We start from the raw sequence: 24,586 nt of genomic DNA, 5'->3' as shown, positions 1-24,586 counted from the left end.
CAGGCTTGGTGCACCTTTGTTTTGTATGTTTATGTAACAATTGAATTTTTGTCAGTACAGGGAAACACCTGACAAAAATTTTGACCTTGTTTTGCGGGATCTTGTTTTCATTAAGTTTAGTAGACAGAGCACATCATCCTGTTAACTTGCTTTCTCTGTTAGAGACTTCTGCCTGGGTAGTCTCCAGTTAAATCATAGGTAGGTAAAGGCAGTCAGAAGAGTTTAAGCTGACTCCTGCTTTGAGTTCCCTGGGGAGAGGGGTCCACTTCTTGTGAGGTATAAAAGACTGGTGAAGCCTCCCTCGCTCATAAAAAGGTTTGTTCAAACACAGTTTACCATAATTTATACTATTCAGTGTGAATATTTCGCTTGTGTGGAGGGCTGTGTGTGGAGGGCTGCACGCTGTATCACTTGGGTGCGGGCAGTGGTACTCTCAGCACAAGCCCGAAGGCAGGGTAGGCTTAGTACTGCTAGCCACAGCTACCATTCAGCAAGGTGGCTGGATGTTTCTGTGTGATCTCCCGCGGTGTACTGTAAGCAGTTTTAAAGTCTTGGGGGAGGGTGGGTGGTTTTTATACAACTTAAATATTCATTGTTCCTTGCTGTCCACACTGTAAACCTTACATGTAAGTCTAGTAATACAGAGCTGTACCGGAAAGAAATTGGCCTAAAACAAGCAAACAAAAGAAACGTGGTTGTTTTCTGTTGAGGCTTACTGGTGGCATACAGAAGCATATGCACACGTGCATGCTCTCCACCTACGGAATTAAAGAAGGGCTATGATTTGTGCAACCCTTGTTTAGACAGATTTAAGCAGAATTAGTGTAACAAGAGTCTTTCTGTTGGGGAAGTTGGTATCTTGGGAAGATCATGATCTTCAAGTGGGATTTCTAACATCCACCAGTCTCTGGTGTCCCTTCCCTCCCAACTGTCACCATTTTGTGCAGGAGCTGGGTATCCTGCCTTGTGCCAGTAGAAGCCACAGCCACTACGTTTGCTGAGTAGTTGGTAGCCTCAGCCTTTTCACTTCTTCCAGACCAGCCTTTCTGAGAGATTAATTTTTTGCTGGCTGCTGAACAAGGTCACTGAGACAGTTCTAGAGGAAGCCAGAGGGCAAAACCAGGGTGCCGGAGAACTAAGGGCAATTGGAGAGACTGTAAGTTAACAAAAGGACGGGAACATTTTGGGGGAGGGTGAGAGAGGAAGAAATAGGAAGTGGAACAGTAAAGACAAAGAACAGTGCCAGGAGGGCTGGTCCTTGAAACTGCTGCATGATGGGAACGGGAGGAGCTAAGCTGGGCTGGGTCTCCTCCGGAAGCGTTTTTCACCGGGGCCTTGGTTCAGTTAGGACACAGAGGAACTGATGGGTGCAGTGAGTGAGAGGTGCCGAGGCATGGGATGACGTGGAGGCAGAACTATTTGGGGCCTGAAGATCAGATAGTGCTTGCTCCCAGCCTTTTGATAAAAGGACAACTCGTGCCAGTGCCGTAAGTCAGGCACGTTTTCTGAGCTGATAACTAGCGTGTGCCTTTTGGAAGGAATTTGTATGCCTCGTTCTATCAAAGGGTATGTTACGATTTTGAGTCTTTAAAGGTAGATAGGTTGAAATCAACGAACGATTGTTTTCATTGCAAAATTTTAACAAATTTTAGCTCTTCCAACTCTCCGTAACGCTGGCTTCACAAGCTTCAGAGAGTGTGGTAGCTGTACCGATTGCTGATCATGTGGTTCATGCCGCAGGGAGGGTGCTGGTGACCAACAGATCATACTGTGAACCTTACCATTGAAGGCAAAGTTCTACACTTTAAAGAGGGTGAAAATGCCAGAAGTTAATTACTGCTTAAATTCTCTTGTGAACGGGGAAGTTCTATCACTTAAATAATTTCAGAGGAATGTTTAGCCTTTCAGTTCCCTGTATTCACTGACCACTGCTGCTGAATTTGGTGCTGGTAGCTGACTTTTGATTTTAGTTCAGTAAATAACCTTACATGAAAATGCATGTTAAAAATAGGCTAGGGTGAGTTGGAGAGGGTCTTCAGAGAAAGGATGTAAGTCATGGAGAGTCTGATGACACAGCTGGACAATGGTACTGAGATATTTTTAAAAAAGGGGAGATAAAATTAATTGATTTACCGTTCCCTCACTGCCTTTTAATTAGGATGTATATATGGGAACAAATGTACTGGGCTGTGCTGTATGCTAGAAAGTTCTGGCTATGCTGCTTACTGTGTCCGCTTAAAACAAAAGTGAAACCTGGGTTATTTTTGTGGCTTGTTCACTGATTTTTCTCACAAGCACTGTAATGATTCATTTCCTAAAGCTGGAACCATGATAGGTGGAGTAGGGAACTTCTGCTTTATGACCACAGCTTATTACTTTTCTGTAACATACATTTTGTAAGTCATGTGACAATATAGACCATAGTACAAAAGGCCATACTTATCCTGGAACTTGGAGACTATGGCTGTCTCACTTTTTTCAGAGTGGTCCCAGCAGTCCTCCAGCCTGTCCTCCCATGTAAGTGTTGTAAAATTATAATTATTATCATTATTATTACTATTAAACAGTTGCTTGTTGTATCAGTTGTGTCTTTAATTTAGTGAAGTGGGAGAAAAAGACAGAAGCCGTTAAATATTCTTTTAGTGTGCTCCCTGTGTTTGCAGACAGGCTTAAATATAGTGTGTTAGGTGGCAAATCTGTTCTAATTGCAGTAATTTTGTGGGTTTGAAACTTAAACTCTTTGAGAAATAAAACCAAAAATTCCCTTTACAGGATATACTGTTATAAGCACATGCCTTGTATCTTAAACAAAAGGCATGGTTTATGTGAGAAGGAAGATAACTTCCTAACTAGCTACCAAGAAAGTATTCTCTTTCCTGTGTGGGTACAGAAATATTCAGTCAGATCCAAGATCATCGAATTGTGAGGTTAAGCACATATGATTAATTCAGATACCAGTGGTTTTGTGGTTATATGGGCTGAATGGTATACAGATTCCAGTCTGTTTAAAAATTAAGTTTGAATGGATTTAAAGAAAACAGTATTTGGGGGCAGAGCATGAATCGTATATGCTGCATCACAATGCATGTTTTGCTGTTTTATCAGTTTTTTTGCTAGACAAAGGTTTAAGGTTCAGTTGTATGTTCACTCTTGCTAACTAACAGAATGCTGACCAAGGGCATGCCACAAAAAACTGCTTTGCTGTAGAGTGGTCCTTGGAGGAGAGGGGAGTACAATTGTCTGCTAATCCCGCCGCCGCTGCCCCCCCCCCCCCCCCCCCCCCCCCCCCAATATTTACAGTAGTACTGATTCAGTTAGTCAGCTGAGCTGCCTTGGAGTTATTAGCCCTGGTATCAGAACATTTGCAGTAGCAGTAACATTGAAATGCGTTGCCTAATATTCCAGTAGTGTAGGAATAATTTGTTTGCGTTTGCTGTCTGTAACTTTTCTGTCTCCCAGTGACTTCAATGGGACAAGAGACCTCAACTAGATGCATTTCTGTAGAGTTTCTCTTCAGAGATTCCTAGGTGTCTTAGATCTAAGGCAGAGAGAATAAAGTTGCAGATGCTTCTCTTACCAGAGGGGCAGTGGAGGCATGTCTTATAAATGTCAAGGTGAGATAGTTAGAAGGCTTGCACTTGGTATTTTCTAACTTCCTCTTGTGCTCAAAAATTGGATCCACAAAGCTGATGGAGGAAGTGGTGTGGAAGGGAGGTGGTATTTGATGCTCAGTGAAACAGAGATAGTTTGACAAGAATTGTGGCCTTTTTAAAAGGGTTGACATGATCTATGTGGGATTTGAATAATACAGATTGATTGAGAGCTGGAAACTGAGTTTTACTTGATGCAGCTAATCCAGAACAGGAAGAGGTGCTTTGGCTGTAATGGCCAAGGTCAGAAGCAGTGCATAAGGAAGGGAGAAGCTAGATAGCCTAGAAGATTCATACTCAAGTGTATCCTATCTTTGTTAAGGTGTAAAACCTGGCAGTCTCATTTACTACATAGTCTCTATTTCAGACTGGCAAGTGGCTCTTGCTCCCAAATGGGATCAAACCTCAACCAAACAAAACCAAACTAAAACAGCAGCATGCTGTCAGGATCGCGCATCCTGTATGTAGGTACTTTCAGCTGTCTAGGCACACCATAGGAAGCAAGAACAGTCTGTGACTTTGTGAAATTCACTTAGTATAGAGTTTTTTATTTTCCTTGTTAAGTCTCAGGAACTGAAAGAGCAAAGCATCAGAGCTATGGTAGCAGGGCCGCCTTTCTCTGCTGAAGTGATTTTGATTGCATATATTTATTTTGGACCATTCTACATAATATGATGCCTTTTATAATCATGTTGTTGCTCTGCTGTTGCTGACCAATGAGATCAACTTCTGTTTGTTTAGATCCAAATCCTGATGTGAAATGAGTAAAGACTTCCACAAACTCCTTTTTGCCATTTCTGAGGCTTTGATCACAGATGAACTGGAAGCTCTGAAGTTCCTCAGCCTGGAGCACATCCCCATGAGGAAGCTGGAAGCCATCCGGGAGCCCAAAGCCTTCTTCGAAGTGCTGCAGGAGAAAGACATGATGGAGGCGGGGAACCTGTCCTTCCTGAAGGAGCTGCTCTACCGGATCAATCGGATTGACCTCCTGGGTGTCCACCTGGACTCCAGCCGAGCGGAGATGGAGAGGGAGCTTCAGATCCCGGGCAGGGCACGGGTGTCGGCCTACAGGTGAGCACAGAAGCAGTAAACCTTTGCAAAATATACAACAGTACTGTTGTGTACTGTCTTGTTTTCTGTCTGCGCTGTTGTCTTATGAATATCCCAGCACAATTGTATTTATTACAGCATGCCTACATCCCATTGTGAAGTTTTACATTTTGCAGTTCAGCTGTGTAATTGTGGTGTTTTCTTCTCATAAACTTTCTTAATTGGTCTTTCCCTAACCTTTATTCCCAGGCAACTGCTATATGAAATTGCAGAGGACTTGACTCCGGAAGATGTCAAGAGCGTGAAGTTCCTGCTCCAAAAACAAATACCAAAGAACAAGCTCCAGGATAATGCTGTATGCAAAGTGATCTTGCTAAGTTTCTTGCAAGGCTAGTTCAGAATCCGCTAGTTCTTCTAAGAAAGGAGTAAAGAGAAAGCAGCCTGTTCACAAAAATCTGTTGAAAGAATTGTGATGTTAGCTGATAGCTGCTGTGTGAAAGAATGGACTCCTCTTTTTTTTTTTTTTTTCTTTTTCCTCATTGTATCTTTTCTCTAGCATTTTTTGCTGTCCTGTTTCTATTTCTCCTCCACCACCTGTCTCCCTAATCTTTTCATCTTGCAAAATCCGTTCATGCTCTTCCTTTCGTCTTTGCTTGGCATTTATAAGACATCTGTACATATGCTGTATCTAGGAAGAGTGATGTTTGCTGGAGGAAAAACAGTGTTTTGGAGTCAGAAATTCAAGTTCTAATGTGAGTTCAACCAAATTTTTGTGTGTCATTGGTTAAATTTTATTTTTTATTGTAATTTGGGGTAACAGCATTTTGTTAATTCCCCCACAAAAGTATTAAGAGTTTTGATAAGCTAATTTAATACTAGTAAATAATGAACAGTGTTCTAAAAATGCTTGGTGTTATTAAGAAGCTTCCTTAAAAGTCCTGTTTGTATTGTAGCACCTGTAGGAAAATTAGCAGATTTACCTCCAAGTTGTTGGACTACTGAACTTTACAAAACAAAATTAGATCTGAACACCTTTTCTGTAGTAGAAAATGTAAAATGGCACAGCTATATGACTTAACAGCACTTAAGATCTGAACACAGAGGCACAACAGGATGCCATGCTGTTATTCACATCAGTGCTTTGCACTGCTGAAACAAAGCAGGATAACTTAGCCGCAGCCAATTTCTAATGATCCTGTCTTAGCCTTAGTGATACTGTGTCCTGACCCTTGTCTTAATGAGGTTTGGAGGAAAAAGAAATAGATCTGTAGCTGGTCAGTCTCTGTGAATGAGTATGTTGTCTTCTGCTCTGTCCAGAAGTGCTTGATGCTGCAATTACTGAAGGTCACGGTATGACTGTGTGTTATGTGGTTTTGTTTTACCAGTCAATGTTGAAGGTCTTCCTGGAAATGGAAAGAAACGGGATAATTAAAGAAGATGACCTGGCAGTGCTGAAAGATACATTAAAGGGATTTAGAGCTGATCTAAAGAAAAAAATCGATACCTATGAAGAAAAAAGAAAAGGTAAATTATTTAATCTGTTGTTCAAGAGTAGAGCTAGGTTTTTTGTGATTTTTCTGGCTTTATTCTTGGCAGTTTAGGAGTCCAGAGGTGAAAGAGAGACCTTACAGTATCCTAGGATAGGCACAGTGGCTCTTAATACCTGTGGTTTTTGAAGTTTTCTGCTACTTCATTATCCCATCGTACCTTCTTGTGTCTCTCTTTGAAATACGTTCTGTGCCTTGCAAATGGTTTGCTTCTCCCTCCTCTTTTTTGCCTTACATGCAATGTTTCTCTTCAGGAAACAGTGCAGTGCTGGTTTTGGACCAGCATAGGTTTTCAGTCGCTGAAAGAGACTGAAAGTGACAGTTGCCTTGGGGAAACTTGTATTGGGAGGTTGTCACCCTTGTTTTCTGTTAGCCAGACTGTTTGCTCCTAGTCAAAGGAAGCCTCCTTGGAGACTAGGTACTTGGTTAAAGTGTAACCATTAACTTTCTGTACCAGACATGAAATTTCAAGTACATCAGTATATCTGGGCTGTTGCAGCTGAGGTGGTGACTTCTGACACCACAGCTGGGCCTTCATCTTTGTGAAACAGGGTATGTCAAGCAACAACTGAGGCCTATTAAATTTTTCCCCAGAACATTCTTTTGGATGACTCGGGACATATGTGTCTTAGACACATCAATACAGCCCATGTGGTTTCCTGCAGAAATACTCACTAGTTTCCCCAGCATATGCTTGTGTCTCTAAAACAGCAGAAGAAAATTGCCGAGGGTGGCTAGTGTAAGCAAGCCCTGTGTCAGGGGAATGGCTTTTTAGTAGTATTGTTACTATTTTGTCCCCCTTGATAAGTAGCAAAAGAGCATGTCCTATAGATCTTATTGCCCTGACAATTACATTCCATTTAAACACATCGGTGTAACTTGTAAAAAGGGTAGTGTGATTTATTTCCTTGGGTAGAATCATGGATTTGATCATTTCTTCACTTATTTCAGACAGTTGTATTCAAAGATGTGTTTTGTCGCTTTGAGGAGATCTTCCATTATGCTGGTATGCTGCATCCTCGGTGTGTCCACCCAAATGGTAGAGTTCTGTGGAGAAGCAATGGCCTCAGAAGTAAATGAACTAGCTGTAGTGTACCACGGTAAAAAAATGGGTCTCCTTTTCCACTTATGTATTCCATAGTGGAGGTGCTATTGGCTTGCCTGGGGTGACAGCTCACATTCAGCCTTTTATTATCTGGATCTTGCCACCAGTGAAAGAGCAGAGAAGAAATGGAGCACAACTTCAATAACCAGCAGTCTGTGAAACTGGAACCCTGCTTAGCCCAGCTCCACAAAATGATGGTGTCTCAGTGATGTGGAAACCACCCTCTACCCCACTCTTGTACTGTTTTTCTGAGTGTTGAAACAGGCACAGTGGAGGATTTATCTTTTTAGTCCTAAAATGTTCTGTTTGTCTTCTCCCTCTTAGAAAATGATTCTAAGGAAAAATTCCACCACCCAGTATCTGCGTCTGTGCATGCAGCAGAACAAGGAGCAGAGGGGGAGACACCACACCTGGTGAGAAATACCTCAAGATCCCCTTTAAAGTATTTCTCCAACTCCTGGAAGGGAGGAGCATAAACTCTTAAAGACTAAGCAGGTGGAAGAGCTGAAAGGGAGGGGTTCTGGCTTTATATGTAGGCCTTGGAACAATGCCTGTTTCCAAAACAAGAGCAAACGTTGTTCCTTTGTGAGGACCTGGCAAGAAATGAAGGAGTACTTTTGTGTGAAGAAAACCAGTCTTAATGATAATGGAGTCGGGGACATTAAAGTCCTGGTCAGGATACTCCTGGACAGATGGAAAGGGAATCACAGAATCTACTACCTCATGCTCGGAGGGAATGTTTTTCCTCTGCACATGCAAATTTGCATTTCTGGATGCTCGCTTCCTCCCATGCTGAAATCATATCCTAACCACAGAGAGAGAGGAGGAGGGATTCAGGGAGACAAAGCAGATTCCTCTCCCCTGTAGCTAGCTTGTATACTTACACTTTTCTTTTCTGGTTTCTTGGCCCTCATGCTTTTTTTTTGTGCTTGGACATGAAGGACCAACAACCCGTGTATAGCATCTTTCTCTTTTGGATGCATGGCACTGCTTTCTTATCAGCTTGCTTTCTTTCTACAGGTTGTGGAATCATATAAAATGAAAAATAACCCCCATGGTTACTGTGTGATTCTTAACAACTACATTTTTAAAAATCCATCAGAAGCCAGAGAAGGAACAGTGAAAGATGGAGGTAAGTACTTAATCCAATTACTCGTTTGTTTTTTTCTCTGAAAAAATTATCTAATCTTTCTGGTGAAGAAGAATCATGTCCACTTAAGCTTAGGTCTCTTATTCCCTTAAATTCTCTTTAATTCTCAAATAAATGCTACTGCTTTATCATTTTCCTTAAAGCCTGTCTTTCTGCAAGAGTCACTTTTAAGATAAGCAAGAGTGTATCTTAAATAAAAATTAAAACCTGTTTCATGAAAGCACACATCACTGATCTTTTAACTTCATCCAGCCCGTCTGCTGGCTGCTTGCTTCCCAGCTACTCTCTCACCACCCACACAATTAAGCCAGCATTTGCAAAAAGTCAGCATAGCATTTGTTAGCGGGTTACCCTGCCTTCCTTCTTGCTGCATTGATCATTGTCACAGAATGATGGACCTACTTCATTTAAGAGTGGCAGAATTTGTCATTCTAAAAAAGGTACCTGCTTTAACTTGCTAAGTGATGTTCTTAAGCAGGGGTCCTCAGACTTTTTATCCAGGGCGCCGGCGCGGATGCAGTGGCAGGCAGTCATCTGCGGCTGCTTGGTTCCCCGCCCCCAGCCCCCGGCGGGGGGGCACGGGGGGGTTCTGTAAATACCGGGGGGCCGGATTGAGGACCCTGGGGAGCCGTATCCAGCCCACGGGCCGTAGTTTGAGGACCCCTGCTCTTAAGCATCTGAGGTTACTATGCAACGCATAGTTAAAGCTTGCTTTAACACAGTAAGCTTCACTAATTTGTACCGATGAATCAGATAATCTGAAACCTGTTTTTGTTTTAGATAGCATGATGCTTAACCCAGTTGCGTTTAAAAAAAAGTGAAACTAGGCATTTGTGATTTGCTAATTACATTTGGCGGGCTATGAGTCAGGTGAGTTTATTGGTGGGATTTGAACACTTCTGATAGTATCTAATCTACCACACAGACTGATATTTTAGCATCTTCCTTGTCACTGTCTACGTTTAACCAAGTGCCTTCTGACTTCTTTTCCAGAGGCAGTGAAGAGGGTCTTCAAGTGGCTTCAGTTTGAGACAGTTGAGCACATGGATCTAGAAGCAAAGCAAATGTACGCAAAAGTTGAAGAATACAGCAAAAAAGATCATAGTAACATGGACTGTTTTGTTTGCTTCATTTTTTCCCATGGTGAAAAAGACAAAATAAAAGGTGTTGATCATCAGTTTGTAAATATTAGAGATTTAGTCTCCTGCTTCAGTGGATCAAATTGTCCGTCTCTTGCTGGCAAACCCAAGCTGTTTTTCATCCAGGCTTGCCAAGGCTCTGCAGGTCATCCAGCTGTCACAGTAAAAGAAGACTTTTCTAGCCATCTTGAGGTGGATGCTACCCCTATGATTTCCATTCCTGATCAGGCTGATATTCTCATTGGCATGGCTACAGTGGAAGACTACGAGTGCTACCGCTGTACAAAGACTGGCAGCATTTACGTTCAGTGCCTCTGTGACAAAATGGAGTTGCTGTGCCCACTGTAAGTACTATTTTAAATCCATGTACATTTGGAGTATTGCAGATACACATGCTTAAGCATGCTGTGCTTGAAACATGAGTGTTTTGCATTTGTGGTATATGATGCTTTTCACCTGGAGAACAGTGCAGATTCAACATTGTTATTCTACAGATGAACCAAAGTACAAGTGACTTTCCCTAGTTTTCCTGTGGCAGAACCAGGGTTGTAATGCTGGAACATTACATATAAACAAGTGTGTGTATGTGTGTGCATGCATTTGAACAGTTTTTTGACTGGTAAATGGTTTTATTTTCCGGTGACACCTAATCAGAGGCCAATTTGTTGAGTGATTACACAGACAAAAATATCAGTGTTCTTTAGTCATAACTTGTATTGTTGCCTCCCTCCCATCTCCATCATAATCTTGATTCAGAAAACAGAATTTCTCTTCAGACATGACTTTTTCATGGTGTCCAGAAGAGGGTGTGGGGAATGCATAGGTTTAGTTCTGTTTCATCTTAGTGTGCTCTTCTGACTGTAACCAAAGCAGGGAACTGCATTTGCTGGTAAAGTGATGCTACATGGAGGTTTCGGTTTTTTCCACCAAACACAGTGAGTTCTGTGGTTGCACAACGGAGTATGCAATTTCAGTGACAGGCAGGGTGAGGGGAAGATACTAGCCTTCCCTGAGATACCACTTGATTGGAGCAAACAGATCAGCTTCTTGGCCTAGCTGCAAGTACCATGTATCTCAATGTAACTTTTCTTCATTTTTATTCAAGCCGCAAGGATCTCATAACAATCCTGACAGAAGTGAACAAGGAAGTGGGAGGAAGAGTGTTAAATGGATGGAAGCAGATGCCAAAGATAACATCAACCCTACGGAAGCAATTGATCTTCCAAATTTCACAATGTCAGTCAACTGAAAAGTAGAAAAATATACACTCAGTTAGGAATCGCATTTGGAATGGGCTTCCACAGGAAGAGAATTTGCAAGAGGAATTATCTGGAGCTGTGTAGTTAGCCTGGCTCCTCCAAGGGGCCATGGGACCTAAGTTGTCCCATTCCCGAGTTTAAACAGACTCCTGTCACCTGGATCTGTAGCAGTCTGGTAAGGCCGTGGAGGAGTACGGGTCTGGCTTTCTGCCCTGCAGAAGCAGTGGAGTCTGTTCAGTCTGGGTTTCAAGTGAGGAAGCACTTCCAAGTAGTATGATTTTTAAGAGTTTCTGGAAATACCAATGGAAGTTCCGTTTCTGTCCAAGTTGTTTTAAGTTCCTGGAATCTGAAGAAAAGAACAGATACATTGGGAATACTAGATCTCTTCACTGGGGGCATGTGTAAGATTGTAACAGATTTACCCAGAGGTGGGTCATTGGCTGTCTCTGGAAGCTGTATAATTTTTCATGGAAAATAACGTCCCTGTCCAGAAGGACAGAAAAAAAGATATTATTATGATAATATTTCCTCCAAATATTTGGCTTACTTTATTTTTTTAATTAACTTGGCTAAACAGCACTGCTGTTTAGGCTTTTAAATAGTAAGGGTTCTATTTGTGTTTTTTTCTCAGAGCTCTTAGGGGACAGCCTGTTTTGAATGGCTCTTGACTGCTGGAAGGAAGGTCCCACTTCATTAGACCCTCTGCTCTGAGATGCCTTCTCCTCCTGGCGACTGACTCTAGTTCCTGTGGACTCTTGTTTCTGTTGTAATAAACAGTCTTGGTTTTCATATTACCTTTGTGTTCGGTGTGTTTCTCTTTTAGCTGAGCTGGCTGAGGGGCAGTCAGCATGACGAGTGCTTTTACTTCAGTAGCAGAAGTTATTTTGCTCTCATTGAAATACTCAATGGCAGCCACCCTGAGGGGCAGCATATTGATATCCCTCCATTAGCAGCTGGACAGATGGGAGGAAAGAGTCAGGTGAAGTTCAGGACTTTCATGATAGTGGCAGCTGGTGTGTTGCATTAAAGAGGATGGAGTAATTTAGCAGAAAATACACACACACACCCGCCTTCCAACTCTCCTCACTGAGGTGGGAGATTAGGTGTGGCTAGGTTTAAATTCTAAGCTATGTCCAATTTACCACTGTCAGTCCAGTCGCATTTAATATATATATGTTACACTACCATGGGCCTGGATACACTGATAGCAGTTTGCACTGCCAGTCCAGCCGTGCTCATGAACTAGCATGGCCACACTCTAGGGTATGGTCACCTTCCATGAGAAACTGAGGACCAGCTCCTTAACAGGGCAGTTGTATTTGTGTAACAGATACACGGCTTTTTGGATTGCCAGTGATAGTGACTGTCTGCAAAAAGGCATGTGCAAATAAAATGTTATAAAGTGTAATACATGTGGAAAAGTTACAAACAATGCAGCCTGGCTACAAATATTAAAAAGTAACTCTCTAGAGATATTTCTAAGTCTCCCAATGAAGCACTTGGTTTCAGTCTCACCCAAGGCGTCCCAAGGGGGGGAGAAGCAAGGCTCAGCCCGCCGGCTGATCCCAGGAGTCCGTCTCGGTGGCATTTTCCCTTCACTTGCTCTTGGTGGTGTCTTCCCCACTTGTCCCCCTCATTCATCACTTTTTATGCTTCTCTTTACTCTCAGGTGGAGCTTGAGTGACTCTAGTCATACATTCCTTTATTATCATTGGTGCAAAGTTCTCTCGCTTTCATTTAAAGGTAGAGTTCATTTTAAATTTACTGGGCATGCTCCCCGAGCGGGGGGATTCACTCTCTTCGGGGGGCCCATTTGAGTAGGAGGTCGCGATCTCCCACTACCACAATTATTTTACCCTAGCATCCTTTAATTTTATCTCTTCAGCAGTTTGTTTTCTTTTAGCAGTTAGCACATCCTTGTTAGAAGGTTCTGAAGTGCTGAGCGGGCCGAGTTCCCAACCTTCTCTCGCAGATAGTGAGGCTCTTGGTCTTCGCCACAGCTGTTGGCCCAGCACCAGCTATCTTCTCATATATTTTACAGCTGCTATGCTGCTTGTCGGCTGTATGGTACCATTGCATTCCCAGTCCTGCAGGGAGCACAGCAGAGCCTGGCCGTGGTGTCTCCACTCTGCTCCACCCTCCACTGCTCCTCTAGGATAGCAGGTTCTGTGCCTTAGGGAACTGTGGTGATGTAGATTTCGTGCATGCCAACCGTCCTGAAGGCGATAGCTCTATTTTACCCCCAAAACACTTTCTGTAATACTACACTTCTGTTAGGACCCAATTTTTCTCTAATTCCCCCCCCCGCCCCCCCCCCCCCAAGGTGATTTTCCCACATAGTGCCAGTGAGGCTGTTCCTACCTTGCATCCTTGGCAATGTGTAGATGGTGTGTGGGATTCTAACAGCTACATTCCTTTTGAGTTCATAATAAGATAAGGGATGGATTTGAGACACTTTGTAAATTCTGCTTTTTTTATTTGGTGTTTCTTTGAAATGCATGTCTAGCTATGAAGCAGGGGTTCTTTATTCAACCTACTTGTATTCTTGAAGCAAAACATTTTTTTTTCCTAATTCTATACGTTGTGTTGGGAGTTGCATTTTTCTCCCCTCACCCTTTTTCACCTTCCAGGTAAAAGGGAGAATGCCCATTCGTAGAATCACAGCTCTGTTCACACAGGTTTCATAAATAAAAATAGACGTTACCAGCACTATGTAAACAAGAGTGCTGTTTGTGGCAGAAGCTACCAGAAGGTGTTACCAGGTGTGATACAGTTCTGTTGGTTAACCATTGAAGGAACTGTGGCAACAATTTATTCGCATTTTTATGATGTTTTCATAAATGAGACCCCGATATGAAGTTAGTAATTAGATTTGTGAATGTTGATTTATGATAAGGAAATAGAGCTTAAATGAAATAACTGCTTCCTGTGGGAGAAACTTGCTGGAAGGTGGCAGCTGCTCCAATAGTGAAATTGTGAATCTACATTTCAGGTTTTTTCATATTTCTCTGTGTCAGAGTTCAGTACTCTCAGAGGAAGCTTGCAGATATTCCACATGAAGGGGAACTGGATATCAAAATCACTTATTTGTTATATGTGTTGCTAGGTGGGATTTTGATTTAGTAGAGTGATACAGCAACATACTGAAATTACAACACAAGCGTAATGTAGCAACTGCAATATACAGCTGAATCACAATACAAACATGATTCTCATTACCTGTCTGTGTGCGCACCATCATGACACTGAGCATCCCCAGTCATGATGGAATGTGTGGGTTGAAGCCAGCTCAAACCCATTGCTCTTTTCAGGGTTTAAATGTTTTATCAGTTATCCAGTTGTTACACTTTTATGCTGGGCTCAGCCATGTATTCACTCCCCCCATGTCGGTCTGGCTAGCCCAGGAAGACGTTATTCTTTGTTAATTGGGGTACCTGATGATTCAAAGGTACAGCTGTCTTCTGTAAAACTAAGGTTACCCTCTGGTCTCCCTGATGCCGAAGTAACTTGAGCTTTCCTTACAATATATTCTTCCCTGAGACTGTTGGGTTTTTGCTCTCCTCTGAGCTGTCCTTCACTGTTGAGGTGTGCTGGTCAGTCACACCCTGTCATTAAATCGGCACGGTATTTTGTTCCACCTGTTAAAATCAGGCCACCTCCATAGCTATCACGATTGCCTGTGGATGAAGACCTACTAGAAGCGAGAGAAAACGCCACCAAGATCCTCTAAAGGACTGGAAGAAGTAGCGGTACTGTGAGTTTGTGTGTGGCTCATGCAGCGGTCAAGGAAGGAGAAAATATCCTTTCAGTTTTATGGTTCTGAGCAAAGTATACCAACATGTACCTGCAGCAAGGTGGCTGGTGTGTTCTCGCATACCTTTGTGGCTCTCCCACAGAACCGAGAGGGAAGAAGGAAGGAGGATCTGCAGTTCTCTGACTCTGTTTTTCCTCTGTAGCCCAACTCAGAGAGTGGTGAGGGGTGATTGCCTTTCCTCTCTGAAGGCCTTCGGCTACAGGCGTTTGCCTGCCCTCCCTGTTCTTCAGCTCCTGGCTGGGAGGCCAAACACTTCAGCACAACAGTCCTGGCCCTCAATTCTGTGGTTTGTTTTCAGTGAGCAGAACAAATACCACCAGAAAGTGGAGTCAGAAGGTGAGTAGGAAAGTAAAGTTGGTGAGTCACAGTCCTGCAGGCTTAAGCTAAAAGCAGGCAAGATTAAAGTGCTGCTGTTTGAAAAGCAAAATGCTTAGAACAGTTGGGGAGGATTGTTAGCCGCAGAGGTGGAAATGATATTACTCAGTGGCATGAACCCCTGCCTGGTCATTTGTATTTGTTTGTTTAGCATCCGTTCCCACAGAGCTGTGTACACCTGCTTTCCATGGGAAATTTGTAATTCTCTCCACCGTAATGGTTTTAGGGTGACCTGTTAATGTGCTGCTCTTGGTTGGGGCGGGTTAGCGGTATGTGTGAGGAGCCTGCCTGTGTTCAGATTTCTGCCAGCTTCTCCCATTGTACAGGCTGCTATGAGTATGTGTTTTCTCACCACCTATATAAGGGTTCACTCTTAGTTGTCAAAGCGGTGCAAAATCTGGGCACTGTGGAGTTTTGATTAGTTGAACTGTTGCCTGTGTCTGTGATCTATAAGGTCTCCTGCAGGAAATCTTGAAGCCCAGGGAGAGTGGAAACAAAATACACACCGTTCAGGAGGTGAAGCTATGCGGCAGGGAGTCCAGAGTGAGATTTTTCTCAGGAGATGTTGGGTGTTCAGCCCTTGCTGGTTACCCTTTATATCCTGACCCCTAACTAACATGGGCACATTCTCCCTGAAATTATTCAGATCTGCCTCTCTTCAGCTAGAGATATGTAAAATTACGAGTGGAGAATGGCATGTTTGATCTGCAATGACTTCTGTGCAATGTGCTTAAAAAATATAGTTGACATCTTTGGGAATTCCCAGATACTAATTTCTGTGTGTCCTTGCTGTAATTGTGCCTTTGCTTGTCACACTCTCTGTTCTGTTGCTGACAACTGCAGGAGTTCCCGAGGACCCAGACGTGGCTGGCTCTCGTGGGTGCCAACTGTAATACATTTCTAGCTGGGTGGAACATTGCTCTGGACATGTCTTCTGAGCTTGGCTTGAGTCTTTTTCATTGGTTTTGTATTCATGTAGCCCCTGTGTGTTTAGGCCTGATCGGTCCAGGCATACCAGTGCAGAGTGAAGGATCCGTATTTCATTCAATTTACTGGGAAGAGCTTATTTTAAACATGACTTGAGGGCACATTAGCTCATTGACCTTGAAAAAGGGACTTGTAGCGTTCAGATTATGTCTACCTTTAACCCAATTTGCCACACATGCAGTAATCTAATCTCTCATGTAGGGTTTTGAACACAGATAAGCCACTTCTGTGGTATCAACGTGAAGACTTCTGCCTGGTCGCTTGTCAAACTGGTTTTCACTGGTTTTTGGAGGGAAGGGACTCTGGTTTTAAACAGTGCCTAGCGAGAGCACTGTTCCTGTTTGGAGAGTACGGATGCTCTGAGGGCTGCTCTCCGGCCCAAGGTGAGCACTAAGGTGTTCAGCAGGGTGAAGTGCCAGCTGGTAGGATCCATTCCCCGCTCCCTCCAGCCGCCGTGGGTGCCACCTCTAGTGAGCTGCACCAGAAGGGGAGACCGGAGGCTGCTGCGGGCCGGCTCCTGCTGCCGGGGGGCCTGGGGGGGCGGTGCTGCCGCACGGCCTGCCAGCAGCCGGAGGGCGAGCCAGCGGGCTTGTGAGCTTCTTGCTGTTTGCATTAAAATGGCGACGACGTGTGAGTGCCTTTAAGGTAGATGAAGGGGACTGCCGGAAAAGCCCGGGCGGGGGGAGGCCTTTGGCCCTGCACTAGCAGGTTGGGCGTTCCCGGGAACGGACCCAAGAGTCGGCAGTGCCTCACAGCCGCGAGCGGGGGGGCCCTAAAATGCGCCCGCGAGATGCGCCGTTTTTCAGTCGTGCTCCCGGTTTTTGGCTGGGCTTCCGCCTCGCTCAGGCGGCGCTGCACCAAGCGCTGCAGCTGCCGGGGCCCAGGCGCCGCCTCCCGCCCGCCCAGCGCGACGGGGAACCCCCCATCCCGGCCTGGCCGCGGGCCGGCCGCGCCGCGGGGCCATGGAGCTGCAGCGGCGGCGGCTGCTGGCGGTCAGCGAGGAGCTGGGTGAGGCCGAGCTGGCGGCTCTGAAGTTCCTCAGCCTGGAGCACATCCCCATGAGGAAGCTGGAAGCCATCCGGGAGCCCAAAGCCTTCTTCGAAGTGCTGCAGGAGAAAGACATGATGGAGGCGGGGAACCTGTCCTTCCTGAAGGAGCTGCTCTACCGGATCAATCGGATTGACCTCCTGGGTGTCCACCTGGACTCCAGCCGAGCGGAGATGGAGAGGGAGCTTCAGATCCCGGGCAGGGCACGGGTGTCGGCCTACAGGTGAGCGGCGGGCGGGCGGCCCGGGCCCCCGCGCTCTGCGGCCGGCTGTCTGGGCGCCGGGCCGCGGCTTGGAAGCGCGCAGGCAGCCTCCAGGGGGCTCGGGCTCGGGCACGGGCCGAGCTGGAGTTTCGGCCCGGCGGGAGGGAGGAAGCTGAGGCCGTGCCTTGCCGAACTGAGGAGCCCCGAAGGCCTCGGGGCCCCTCACGGTCAACCTTCGTTCTCAACTCCGGAGAGTCTCGGCATGGTTTTAATTTTAGGAAACCTTGAGATACTTCTAACTGCAGTGGAAAATGGTTTCACTTCAGGCTGTCTTGGGACTAATGGCCCCCCATTTAAAAGGAAAAGAAAGGGGATATGTGCGGGAGGGACGGGCCACGACACGATCTGACAGAGGAGGTGTTCAGTAGTGTGGCGTTAAGTTGTGCTGAGGGAGGCGCGATGAAACAGCATCCTGCACTTCTCTTACTAGGTACCTGCTCTTCCAGCTATCAGAAGACATCACTGAAAATGAACTGAAGTCTTTCAAGTTTCTTTTGGGGAACGAATTGCCAAAATGCAGGCTAAACCCGAAGACTGTAAGAATTTATTTAAACCCCCCCCCCCCCCTTTTTTTTTTTAACGACTATTATAGTCTATAGGGGCATTTGGGTTGCATTTGGGAATGTTTGGCGTTTGGGAATGAGTGTCACTCTTCTTATGGTGTCATTCATTTTTTGGTGAAAATACTATAAGGAAAAGGGTGCACCTGGAAAGGGGCATTCCGGTGCATGTGGGACTTGCCTGTGCTAGTGTTATCTGTAGGTTTTGCAGCAGTGTCACAGCCCAGAGAGCATGGGCCAGCCCCACACCAGGTGCAGAGGCCTTCATGTGCAAGCACTGTATAGGACTTGGGGGACTCAGTGGTTTTGATCAGTGGAAGACTGATGAGCACATTTACTCATCTTGCCCAGCTGTTTTTCTTTTGACTGCTTTCTAAGCCATTATCAAACACAGAAAGTCGCCCACTGTGGCTATTAGTTTGTGCTTTTGTTCTTTTCATTTCCAGACTCAGAGAATACAGATCTAAGCAGCACATCCTTATCCAGGCCAAGGTCCAAGAGCTTGGAGTTTACAAAGTCTTGCGGGAGATCCAGCTGCTCTTCAGCTATCTGCTGGGTGCTTTGTTCTGTCTAATGAAAACTCTTGTAGCGTTTTCTCTCTTTTCTTACAGGAGAGACTGTGACCATCTAGTGGTAGCTATTCTAATAAATCCTTGGGGTGACCACTGCGCTCAGCCACTCAGTCATGGGCTCCTGTCCCTTGAGTCCCCTTTTGCCTCAGAGAAATCTCTATACCGTATTTGCACACTTATACCCATTTTCACCATCGCTCAAGATGGTTGCTCCAGTGATTCTTGTGTTTCAGTTAAGTGTGAAAGATAGCCACTGGAAGTCAAATGAATGAAAGCAATCATTAAAAATGACATTATATATTCCTGTATGATCACCTCTAGATCTCTTGGATTAGATCTTACTAGGTCTCAGCATCTTTGAGCTGCAGAAGGGAAACGAGTGTGTTTCGAGAACTGACAGTACTTGCAGGTTTTGTTGAACTAGGTTTAATTGGCTCAGCTGAGGTCTCAACTGAGCAACCAGTCAGCTGCACTGACTCTGACGGTCACATGTGCTGTCAGCACATTAAAGCTTAGGCGTATGCACACATGCTGCAGTTTCCCTCCCGGTCACAGCACGGAGGTGCCCTAAGAGCAAACTACCTTTCTTTCTGATTACCCAGACAATGCTCGACATTTTCACCGAGATGGAGAAGAAAGGGCTATTGGGAGAAGAAAACCTAAGTATCCTGAAGAGTCTCTGTGCAGAAATTAACATCGTCCTGTTGAAGAGAATTGAAGAGTATGAATTAAGCGTATTTGGTAAACCAAACCAAACAAGCCTCTTTCCCATAGTAACTCTTGTAGTGGCACATAGGTATCATACAGGACTAATAATGAATGCTTTTCAGGTGAAGAAGAGATGCTTATCACAGAGGAACAGAGGGGTAGCACAGGAGGCCCCAAAGGTAATTGAAACACTGCGGGGGGGAAAAAATATTTGGATTTTTCACTCTTCACCTTTTGGACTCTCCACACCACTTGCATCTCACTTCTTTACACAGCACTTCTCTATAAAAGTGATCAAGTATTCAGTTACTTACTAACTGATCACAATACATTTTGCTCCCTTCTGGTTATTTGGTGGTTTATAGCTAACAGGAATAGCTGTTCAACCACAATTCAGTGTTTTCAGAGAACAGTTCTGACCCCAGGGGGTACTTGTGGAGATGGAGAATAAGAACAGAGGTGCTCTGCTTTCTCTAGTGCTACATTCTGTATTTAAATCTTTTTGTCTGTATTCAGCCCATGCCAGATGGCTGGCGCCATCTGTGGCACCCGATTCTCCTGGCAGCTGGAATGAATCTTCCCAGGTAAGTCAGTTTGTTTATTAGAAACATCATCATTTTGTCTTAGAAGGGATCATCCTCTGTGAGGTGAACAGTTATTTATAAGCCCAACTGTTAAAAGCACTGTCTAGAAGAAGAAAAATTTGCCACTGTAACATCCTTTATTCTGAAGTTAAGTCACAGGCAGCAGCTGCTGCAATGTTAAAACTTCAGAAACGTTTGCAAGGGTAGCAAGATAGGCCAATTTTTATTATACCAGGAAATACACAGTTGGCACCATGGCTGGGTGTGGAGAAGTTGCTGAACGCAACACGGTGTGGATCTGGGGTGGGGTGCTGTTGTGCTGTGCACGGATTCCCAAAGGCAGTGGGGCAGTGCATTGCCAGGCCCTGGGAGCAAAGCTGTGTAGGGAGAGCTGCCTAAGGAGAAAGCCAGCTCCCTCATTATCCTGCTGTGCCACTTGCAAAGGCTGAGAAGCACCTGGAGGAGACTGCAGGAGAAAAGAAACCAATAGTGTTTCTTTTCAACAGCTTGAAGCTTACAAAATGACTAGCCGACCCCGTGGAGTGTGCTTGATCCTGAATAATCACGATTTTTCAAAAGCCAGGGAAGCACTGCCAGAACCCAAAACCATGAAGGATCGGAATGGGACAGATGTGGATGCAGGTACAGTGAACATTAAAGACGAGTTTGCATCTCTTCAAAAACAGAAAACTCATTTCTTTTTCTGTACTAAAGGTCTGAATTTCAAACTTCCCTTTCTAGGGTACTTTTGTTGTAGTGGGTGAGTAGGCTCTGTTTCCTGTGTTGACAATCTCTAATCAACTGATCAGGTTCTTACTGATTAGAACAATTTACTAGCATTCTGCTGTTTTACTGAGTTTACTGCAACCTTAAGCAGCAACCTCAGTCTGGACTTCACAAGCTAGGCTAGCTTTATATCAGCCTTATGCATACTACTTGTAAAATATGCAGAATCAGAAATAGATTTTCTACTGAACCGGAACAGGGTGTTAGTTGTTTAACATCCAACTTAAAAAAAAAATTTAAAAAAAAAGGGTGGGGTGAGGGTGGGTCAGGGAGGACACTGGAATTTAGGGACTCTGTTACCTTGCTATTCAGGGTCCCTGATTTTAGCAGGCTGTCCTACAGCAGGAGCAGCATAGCTCCTTGCAGGTTCTAGGGTCTGTGAAATGCCTGTATTTACATTATCTATGCCAAGAGATAAAATCCGATAACGGACCTTCCTTGATTTAATCGAACAACTTAATTCAAGATTCAGTGCAAGGTTTCCTTCCCTTCCTCTGTGGGTACTACCCAAATGGGTAGTGCCCCCTCTTCTCTTGGGTAAAGCAACCGCACTGTTCAACACCTTTTGTGAGATGAAGGGACTAGCTGTGAAGTGGGTGGGGGAAAGAAATACAGTTCTCTTAAGAGAGGCAATACCAAACAGCAAGATTGCAAGGAAGCCTATTAATGAGAGCGAAGGGAACTCAGCAGAGATACCATTAGTGATTAGACTACTAGATTATTTTCAGAGCAGGAATGTAACTATCTGGATAGTGGCATAGCAGGATTTAAAAAGAATAAGATCGTTTAGAAATGCAATTTGCAATTGCAGAGTCCGCAACTTTCATATAATGAAATGGCTCCAATTCCTCTTCTGTTTACTTCCCAGCGGCTCTGAGAAGAGTCTTTAGCAAGCTTCAGTTCACAATAGCGGAACATAGAGACCTCACCGCAGAGGAAATCCGTAAGACTGTGAACATCTACCAGCGCGAAGACCACAAGGACAAAGACTGTTTTGTTTGCTGTATCCTGTCTCATGGGAAAAGAGGCATTATATATGGCGTTGATGGGCAGGAAGTACCTATCCAGGAACTGACCACTTCTTTCACTGGGCAGAATTGCCACTCACTCGCAGGAAAACCAAAAGTTTTTTTTGTTCAGGCCTGCCAAGGTGATGCTTGCCAGAAAGGTGTAACCATTGAAACAGATTCTGGAGAGCAAGATTGTTCTGTAGAAACAAATGCAAGATTTCAACTTGACTGCATCCCTGCAGAGGCAGACTTCCTCCTGGGCATGGCTACCCTGCAAGATTATGTTTCCTACAGAAGCCCAAGGCAGGGGACCTGGTACATACAGGCATTGTGCCAGCACTTGGAGTACAGCTGTCCTCGGTAACTTTGATTCCATAAGCTGCTTTTTGGCAACGCCTGTATTTTCCTTCTGAATGACAGGAGTTTGATTTGGGTGCAGAGGTAGATGATATGCAGTGAGACTGCTTGCTCAGAATGAAAACATTAGTGTGGGACAGAGCAACACCATGCAGATTGTTCAGAGCACCTTTGCTAACTACTTTGAAGCCTGTTCCAAACAGGAGCCATTAGCACTGAGTGTAGATCAAGATACATGAGAATATGGTAATTTTTCTGATGTTAACTGCCTCCCTAATACAAAACATGTGTGTGTTTTCACAGAGGAGAAGATATTCTCACCATCCTGACAGCAGTGAATCGAGAGGTGAGCAGAAAGAGTTGCAAGCCGAATGCAGAGAAGCAGATGCCACAGCCCAGTTTCACGCTGAGGAAAAAGCTCATCTTTCCTGTCAACTAAATGGAGGGAACCTGCATGGCAGAGGGAGCTGCAGCAGTCTGGAACTGGCTGGTATCAGCTAAGAAATTGGGAAGATGTAACAGACATTTGGTGTCTGCTCTTGCCACAAGAGCAAACATTTTTATCGAAAATAGAGCTGAGGAGCAAAAGCCTTAAGAAATCTGTGTTAATGTGTGTGACACTTTATACTTGAAAGCATCTCTGAACTGGTCTCCAATTTGTGGTTTGCTAGCTAAAATACGCTCTGTTTCCTCTATCAGCAGTACTGCATTGCAGTTGCTTTAGTAAGGTATTGTTCCAGTGCAGATTTAAAAGACGACTGTTAACAAAGCCTTGTGTATTTAATGCCCAACTAACTTTTGCAAAGTAAAGACAGGGGGGATGCCACAAATTTTATAGGATATAATCAGCTCACATCAGTATGGTTTGTAGTAACAGATGTCCCTATCACTTAAAACTATTCATTTTTAGCATCTTGGTACACCTCAAGGAAAAGACAAGCACTTGTCCTCTGTTGCCCTCAGCAGAATGTGGCTGCAACTTGCATTTCAGAGTATCCTTTACACAGGATAGTCTTAATGAAAATCAGTTGCTCAGGTACTGCTTCGTGATTGAAGATGTCCAGTTGCTGTGTGGAATCAGACTCCACAATCTTACCAGATTGTAAAGTAGGTATGTTTTTTCAGCGCTGGGCAGCACCAGGGGTAGTCCCACCAAAGCCATGCATGCCAGGGGCAACAACTTGGCTCAATTTATATAATCAAATGTTGCACATACATAAGATTTCCAAATACACCTATACATATTCATAACCTTGCCCTGCTTCATATTAAAATTCGTTCCAAGAAGTAATTTCCATAAGTCCCTCCCAACTGCGCTTGCGTAGTGCCTGGTGGTGGTGGTTGGGTTGGGGGTCCTGGGGATGAAGGCTTGGTAGTCTCCCTCACTATGAACTTTTTACTTTCTCTCTTCATGCAGACTCAGTTGTTCCTTGGTCTTGTTCCAAACTATAGAGTTGGTTTTAGCTAGTTCTCATCACAAACTGTCCTTCAGGAGGAGCTGTAGACTCCTTGCTTCAGTTAATTTACACAATAGTTAGTAAAACAAAGCATTATTTATCAACAACAATCTAGGTAATCGTTAAGCAATTAGACCTACTAAAACTTATTTAACACCTTCCCTCACGGTTACCCTGTGTTCACTTACTTTGCTGATCTTTGAGACTTGAGTCTCAGTTCTAAGCACAGTAAAAGAAGTCATCACTAGGTAGGTACCCAGCTCCTTAAAAACGTTTTTCTATGGCCCTCTGTGATGAGTGTGCACACAGAAGGGGGAGTTTTAAGGAGCCCTGAGTAGAAACTAAAGCTTTGTTAGTTTCTCTGGTTTGTTGTGAATGAGGTGCTCGCTCTGTTACATCCTTGTTATGGCTTTCAGCATAGGTGATTATTTAACTAAACAGACAGATCTTTACTGGAATGATTTTAACAGCCCAAGGCCTTCCCTGGACTCCTGTGCTGAATACTTTTTCTCTATTTGGTACCAGTTGTGTGTCCCCAAAGGTAAGGGCAGAGGGATTACAGACTGTGAGAATTACTAGAGTCCTAACAAGTAGCAGACGCAGCAAGCAGAGACAGAAATGGGCAAATATGTGCTTCCAGATTCTAGGAGAAATTTTCCAAGATAGCTGATGGTCGTTTAGCGGTTCATTGTGAAACCCTCCGGAGCGGTCGTGCTGAGCCCTGGCGCTGCGCCTGCGCGGTGGCGCGTACCCAGTCGGCGCTGCCCGCCGTATATAACGGCACCGCGATCCCGCGCTGCCTGCGGGGCGGTGCCGCGGCGCCCGCTGCTGCCTCCCGGTACGGAGGCGCCGCTGCCGTCCCCCGAGCACGCTGCCAGAGCGCACTGGGCACGGGAGTACGGAATTACAGCACGGCTGCAGCCCCGGGACAAACGCAGCCGTGTTTCGTAATACGCATACCTAGGCACAGACCCGCCCCGAGGCCTCAAACCGGGTCTGCGCATGCGCTGCCCTCAGCGTGCCAGAGGGACTCCCGCGCATGCGCAACAGCAGGTTGCGTAATACACATGCGTATCCCGAAAACCCGCCCTTTGGCGTCAGGCCGATGGAGCGCTGCTGCCACCTAGCGAAAACAAATGGGCACTGCAGCCAATCTCTCTAACATAG

The 24,586-nt window shown here is 44.8% G+C and overlaps 1 protein-coding gene across 7 annotated transcripts; it reads left to right on the top strand.

Moving 5' to 3' along the window:
- Nucleotides 1-632: 632 nt before the first annotated feature.
- Nucleotides 633-23,215, top strand: CASP8 (caspase 8). 7 transcript variants are annotated; one of them, XM_055811519.1, is made up of 9 exons: nucleotides 633-1,487; nucleotides 2,483-2,517; nucleotides 4,392-4,721; nucleotides 4,950-5,055; nucleotides 6,086-6,224; nucleotides 7,677-7,765; nucleotides 8,373-8,484; nucleotides 9,496-9,985; nucleotides 10,747-11,694. In XM_055811519.1, exons 3-9 carry the CDS (start codon nucleotides 4,411-4,413, stop codon nucleotides 10,895-10,897), a joined length of 1,398 nt encoding a protein of 465 aa, XP_055667494.1. In that variant the 5' UTR covers nucleotides 633-1,487; nucleotides 2,483-2,517; nucleotides 4,392-4,410; the 3' UTR covers nucleotides 10,898-11,694. The 7 variants fall into 7 exon arrangements, 6 of the variants coding, with proteins under 6 accessions (XP_055667494.1, XP_055667492.1, XP_055667493.1 ...); XM_055811517.1 differs by having other exon boundaries at nucleotides 633-1,566; XM_027777578.2 differs by lacking the exon at nucleotides 2,483-2,517 and having other exon boundaries at nucleotides 636-1,566; nucleotides 10,747-10,877; nucleotides 11,532-11,694.
- The last annotated feature ends 1,371 nt before the right edge of the window (nucleotides 23,216-24,586 follow it).

This window comes from Falco peregrinus, chromosome 8 (genome assembly GCF_023634155.1).
Source record: "Falco peregrinus isolate bFalPer1 chromosome 8, bFalPer1.pri, whole genome shotgun sequence".
Lineage (NCBI taxonomy): Eukaryota > Metazoa > Chordata > Aves > Falconiformes > Falconidae > Falco > Falco peregrinus.
Note: the sequence above shows the minus strand (reverse complement) of the source record. Positions and strands in the feature narration are given on the sequence as shown.